The 6647-nt window shown below is 37.2% G+C and overlaps 1 protein-coding gene across 1 annotated transcript in view; it reads left to right on the top strand.

Moving 5' to 3' along the window:
* The window catches only part of LRPPRC (leucine rich pentatricopeptide repeat containing), a 119431-nt gene that overhangs the window by 23309 nt on the left and 89475 nt on the right, over window positions 1-6647 (top strand). The window contains exons 8-11 of the mRNA XM_025405824.1: window positions 847-991; window positions 1310-1455; window positions 1708-1813; window positions 1895-2002. Of these exons, the coding sequence (XP_025261609.1) occupies window positions 847-991; window positions 1310-1455; window positions 1708-1813; window positions 1895-2002 (505 nt within the window). The remainder of the gene's footprint in view (window positions 1-846; window positions 992-1309; window positions 1456-1707; window positions 1814-1894; window positions 2003-6647) is intronic.

Below are 6647 nucleotides of genomic sequence, written 5' to 3'. Positions count from 1 at the left end.
TTTTTTTTTTTTTTTTGAGACGGAGTCTCGCTCTGTCGCCCAGGCTGGAGTGCAGTGGCGGGATCTCAGCTCACTGCAGGCTCTGCCTCCCGGGTTTACGCCATTCTCCTGCCTCAGCCTCCCTAGTAGCTGGGACTACAGGTGCCCGCCACCTCACCCGGCTAGTTTTTTGTATTTTTTAGTAGAGGCGGGGTTTCACCGGGTTAGCCAGGATGGTCTCGATCTCCTGACCTCGTGATCCCCCCATCTCGGCCTCCCAAAGTGCTGGGATTACAGGCTTGAGCCACCGCGCCCGGCCAATACCTGTTTTCAAAGATGTAGTATTTATGGAGAATTATTATAGTTCAGTATCTTGGTGCTGGTAATATAACAGTTACTGTTGAAGTAGAGTATTTCCTTTTTATTTATTTTTATTTTTATTTTTTTTGAGATGGAGTCTTGCTCTGTCGTCCAGGCTGGAGTGCAGTGGCGCAATCTCGGCTCACTGCAGGCTCCACCTCACAGGTTCACGCCATTCTCCTGTCTCAGCCTCTCCGAGTAGCTGGGACTCCAGGCACCCGCCACTAGGCCTGGCCAATTTTTTGTATTTTTAGTAGAGACAGAGTTTCACTGTGGTCTCCATCTCCTGATTTCGTGATCCACCCTCCTCGGCCTTCCAAAGTGCTGGGATTACAAGCGTGAACCACCGCACCCGGCCGAGTATTTCCTATGTTTTAAAAGAAGTCCTAAAACTTTAGGTGGTGTTTTTCCCTACTGTTTTGAATCTGGATATTTTAATTTATTTAACTTTAATACTTAAATAAAAACACTCTAACTTGGTCTTCTAATTTCTGGAACTCTCTATAGACTCTGGAGAAGGTGGAGAAGTCCGAGCTTCACCTTATGGACCGTGATTTATTCCAAATTATTTTTAGCTTCAGTAAAGCTGGGTATCCTCAGTATGTCTCAGAAATTTTGGAAAAAGTTACATGTGAAAGAAGATATATTCCAGGTAGTTTTTTAAAAATCTATTTACATGATTTTTATAAAAATCTGAATTGCTGTTCTTATATGATGGAAAGTACATTTTCTAACAATGGGCATTGTGGGAGTTGAACATAGAACTCTTAAAGTCAGTTAAATAAGCCCAAAAACATGAGTTAATGAATACATGGGGATGATTTGATTTGCAAGTGTTTTATTGTTATTTAGGCAGATATATGCTATTGATGTTTGCAATTCTTATTTTGTCTTTAGTATCGGAACATTGGTTGCAGTGTAAAAATATTGTTCAGTTTACTAACAAAAGATGTCTTTGTTTTCTTCCCAGATGCAATGAACCTCATTTTACTTTTAGTCACTGAAAAATTGGAAGATGTAGCTTTGCAAATTTTACTATCATGCCCTATATCAAAGGAAGATGGCATAAGTGACTTTGGCAGTTTCTTTTTACGACACTGTGTGACTATGAATACGGTATTCTGTCCACTTTTACTTTGTAGACAATATAATTGGCAGTGAAATAAGATTCTTTAAAATACAGGAATATTTATGAGATTAGAGTAGTTGTGAACATTATAACAACCTTGTTCTTGTGTTGCAAGATTTTTGGGTAGAAAGAGGATGCGGGATTTAAACTGCTCATCTCAGAAGTGATAGAATATTTGCAGCAGTTCAAACGGTTAGATGTTTGCCAATCCAGCTAATGTGGTGACTTTTTTCCCACAGCCTGTGGAGAAGCTAACAGACTACTGTAAGAAGTTAAAGGAAATCCAGATGCACTCCTTTCCTCTGCAGTTCACCCTCCATTGTGCTTTACTTGCCAAAAAAACTGGTACTACATTCTTAAAGTTAAAGCCAACGTAAGGAAGTTTTGCTGAGGTAGCTTTGTGATATTTTATGATATCTCTTTCAGATTTGGCAAAAGCCCTAATGAAGGCTGTGAAGGAGGAAGGTTTTCCTATCAGAACTCACTATTTCTGGCCGTTGCTAGTTGGACATCAGAAGGAAAAAAATGTTCAAGGTTAGATTGTGCTTTTTACTGGTTTGTAATGGTTCCCAGTATGACAGTTTGCACGCACATCTAATTGGATTCTTTGGAAAAGCATACTTATTCCTGAGTAGTATGAGAAAATGGAATTGTTTTAAGTCGCCATGAAGTATTATGTGTAAGCATTTAAAAAAACAAAACAGGATGGATTTCTTTCATCCGAATTTCATTAATTTCATTTCTTATTTCATCTCTGATCCTGATATTCAAACTTAACGAATGTAATTCTAAGCAGTTCATTATTTTTAAGTTCTTAAAAAAACTCTTTAGTTCTTGATTTTATATATAGTGTTTGAAATCAGATTGTCTACCTTTAATGAAGATAAAGTTGTATATACAATCAGGTTCATGAAAACAAAAAGTGTGGCCATTTTCTTTGTGGGCCAATCTATTTTTAACTGAGCTTAGTTAGAATAATAGGAAAGGCAGGAAAACTTTTATTGTAAAATGAGTACTCATGACCTGACAGCCTGCTGATTGAAGGACAAAAATGTTCAATCTTTCAGGTTCTTAAGTACGTTTAAGCATTTATCATACTTTTCCCTTGTACACATGGGATGACTATAGGATATGAATAAGAATTGAACAAATATTAAATTTTAGAGTACAGTATCTAATTCTTTGGTTTGCATTATTGGTAATTCAGAAAGAATCGTCTCATAAAAAGATGCTTTTAACAGAAGTACTTTCCCCTTGGGGAAACAAAAAATGGTCTTTTTCATTTTATCTCTAAGTATAATGTGCTTTGGAATGAGATGCAGAATTGTTAGTGTGACATTGGGTGACAAACAAAATGCACAAACAACAAAAAAAGTGCTTTTAGCAGACTTTCATATTGCAATTTTATTTTAAATATACAGCCGTCTTCTGGTTTAAAGGAAATAGTGAAACAAGTATTCCCTAATTGTTTCTGGCTATAAAAGTCTCTAAATCCTTTTTAGAAAAATCTCTGTGAAAACAATATGCTAGTTTGATTAACTCTTTGTATATCCTCCAGTCTGAAAGCTCCAAAAGGTAACCTATCACCCGGTGTTTTGGAACTACAGAAAGTTTACATCATTCCATCAAACTCTTTGGGCATGTTGGTATTGTCCACCTTTACACAAGTATGAAAATTCTTTTGGTGCCAGTTGAAATGTTTGTTCATCAGGTTAATCTCCTTTTGCAACCATGTCACAGTTGAATTGGTTACTACATTTTTACTACTTAGTAAACATAAAAGAGCTAGGTAGTTTCTTTCTATGCTTGTAGCAGTTGAAATAGAAAATGGGCTTTATCTCAAATCTGTCTTTTCTTAGAATCTCAGAATTTAGATTTTAAAGGTGTGCCGTATTGAAAGCTCACGTTACATGAAGGAAGGAACTGAGGGCCACATAGACATTCGTGACGGATCTTAGCTTCCATATCTAGCTGTCTTTAGGCTGGGATTAGAACAGAGGATTTCTGTTCTTCTTTTAAAATATCCTTTTTTATACTATAACCCTTCCATATTCAATTTTTGTAAGTTTTATACTGTTTATTTTCTAAAAATTCTTAGCTACTGTTTAAAAATTAGTTGCTAGTTTTTACACAAAGAACGTTGCTAAAAGAGATAGTGAATTTTTTAATTGATGGTTTTGTCTGAAAAAATATAAAAGTTTATGCTTTTATATTCTGTGTGTTCTGAGAGTGCAAGAGGTTGTCAGTTTTATAATTTTTAAAAACAGTATGTAACAATATATTCTCCTTTGTAGAAGGTCCTGAAAGATAGTAAAGTATATATTCTGCAGTCTACTTTTATGTAACAGGGAAATGGCTGTATGTATTCTTTATAGTTTCTTTAGTGTAAGGTAAGAAAGTAACATTCTTATTAGTGCAGTGAACTTGTTCTTTGTCCAGTGAAGATCATATATAAAATGGTAGAAATCAAAGAAGAAAGTGACTGCAGTGATGGAGGCTGTGCCATGTTTCCTAAGGAATAAATAAAACTCTTCAGAAAATCAAAGAAAGATATTTGGGGATCAGATAAAGTGGAACCAAGAGTTTTCAACAATAGGATAATCAAGTTTCTTTTTTTAAAAAAACATATATATATTTTTTTTCTTCCTTTCTTTTTTTTTTTTTTCCTGTGACATAGCCTCAGGAGGTCCTGAGGGCATGTGCCCTGTATAATCAAGTTTCTGTTGAATTTTTCTGGCTGCAGATTTAGCCATCACCAACCTCCAAGAAAGATATTTATAATTACTTCCTCATGGCTTATCTTACTAGCATTTATCTCTGTGGCACAAGTGAAAAGTTATCACTTAGAATAATGCATCTCTAGCCAGTTGGCCTGACTTTCAGGAAATAACCTAGAATGAATTTGGATCTATATCCCTGGGTGTATTTAGAAAACATAAAAATAAGAATGTGAAAGGAGTAAAATACATAAAGAAGGGCTGATCAGAAAGCCCAAATGCCAGTTGAGTGAAGTGGCTGAATAGAAGGAACTTATTTTTGAGACAGAGTTTCACTCTTGTTGCCCAGGCTGGAGTACAGTGGCACTACCTTGGCTCACTGCAGCCTCCGCCTCCCAGGTTCAAGCGATTCTCCTGCCTCAGCCTCCCGAGTAGCTGGGATTGCAGGCATGCACCACCGCACCCAGCTAATTTTTTGTGTTTTTAGTAGAGATGTGGTTTCACCATGTTGGCCAGGCTGGTCCCCAACTCCTGACCTCATGTGATCCACCCAACTTGGCCTCCCAAAATGCTGGGATTATAGGCGTGAGCCACCACTCTTGGCGGAACTTACTTTTCAAAGAGGAAGCAATTGCCTCCTAATAAAGTGAATGCCTTGGGTAGAGTGTAAAATCCTGTAGAGTGAAACAGTCACAGTCGGTGAAAGTTATACAGTCAAATCATGTGTCATTCCTGATAGTTTGTGAGCTGTTATAATTCTCACAGAACTTTTTAAATGGAGACTTTCCTCTAGATTGATAAACTGTCTCATGGCTGTATTGAAATATTTTTATTAGATTATTTAGTCTTAGTTTAGATTTTGTAAGTTCACAGAGGTTTGGAATCTGTAAGTTAATATAAGATTATTTTAATCTTCGTATTTTGAAAAGAAATGTGAATTGTACTTTATTAGAATTTATTCAGATAGATCAGTCACTGTTTTCCTTCTTATTGGTAAGTGCTTCTCTCCTCCCATCTGACTCTGGTTACTGAACAGAATATCTTTCTTTGTCTGCTCCCTCAGGCTGCCTGAGGGAGTGATTGAACTTACCTGAGCAGAAGGTGTGATCCCTGGTTTTCTCGAGCGTGCTTTAGTTTCAGTTAGAAAGATATGTAAGTTAAAAAGTGCCAGCAACATAGATAATCTAAATGAGCAAAATGTGCTCCTCCTCCTGATAAATGTTATTGGAAAAATGAAGAATTAAGAGAATGAAACATGTTTGAGGCTTAGAAGATGGGGTGAAGGGTTTCATATAAGAATAAGAATCTTGTAGCTGCAGTCAATTTGGTGGCCAGTTTTCAAACATTGGAAAATCTATCATTCGAGAAACTTTTCAGTATTATGTATTATTACAGTATTTTGATACAGCTAAAAAAAATTAAGTCATTATTGCTACTATTAACATTTATTTAGGCTGGGTGTGGTGGCTTACGCCTGTAATCCCAGCACTTTGGGAGGCTGAGGTAGGGGGATCATTTGAGCCCAGGATTTTGAGACCAGCCTTGGCAACTTGGCAAAATCCTGTCTCTATAAAAAGTAGAAAAATTAGCCGAGCGAGGCGGTATACTCCTGTAGTCCTAGCTGCTTGGGAGGCTGGAGTGGGAGGATTGCTAGAGCTTAGGAGGTCGGGGCTTCATTGAGCCTTGATCGCTGCCACTGCAGTCTAGCCTGGGTGACAGAGTGAGACTCTGTCTCAAAAAACAACAAAACAAAAACAAAAACACCCCTCACACACAGTTATTTAGTAGTTTTAGGATTCCGCACATATTTTTTCCTTTAATTTTAGTGACCACCCTGAGAGTTAAGTGGGCCGCTGTATTAACATCATTCCTGTATTGCCAGCAAGGAGCCACTGAAAATCATTCTTTTTGGTGGCAGAACAAGGACTTGATCCCAGTTCCTTCTGATTCCAGGAAAAACATGTAGGCTTTAGCATTTTTTGTAGTATAACAAGCACCTGCCAGCAATTGAGAGACTTGGTTTCTTATTCAAGTTCTGCTTGTGATCTTGGAGAAATTACCTTATACTTTTGTTAGAAGATTCATTGGCTTTCTTTCCCCCACTTTAAAAAATTGACACAAACTGTATATATTCAGGGTATACAATGTAATGATTTTATGTACAGGTACATCCTGTCCTGATTACCATAGTCAAGTTAATTAACAACCATAAACATATAACACCCATAGTTAACCATTTATGTGTGTGCCTGTTGTGTGCATGAGTGTGGTGAAGACACTTAAAATCTATTCTTTTACCAATTTCAAGTAAACAATACAGTATTAATAACAGTAGCCACCATGCTGTACATTAGATCCTCGAACTTACTCATCTCATTAGCAGAAAGTTCGTGCCCTTTGACCAATCTCTCTCTCACCCTAGTCCCTGGCAACTGCTGTCCTACTTTCTGTTTCTGTGAGTT

Source organism: Theropithecus gelada, chromosome 13 (assembly GCF_003255815.1).
Source record: "Theropithecus gelada isolate Dixy chromosome 13, Tgel_1.0, whole genome shotgun sequence".
NCBI lineage: Eukaryota > Metazoa > Chordata > Mammalia > Primates > Cercopithecidae > Theropithecus > Theropithecus gelada.
Note: the sequence above shows the minus strand (reverse complement) of the source record. Positions and strands in the feature narration are given on the sequence as shown.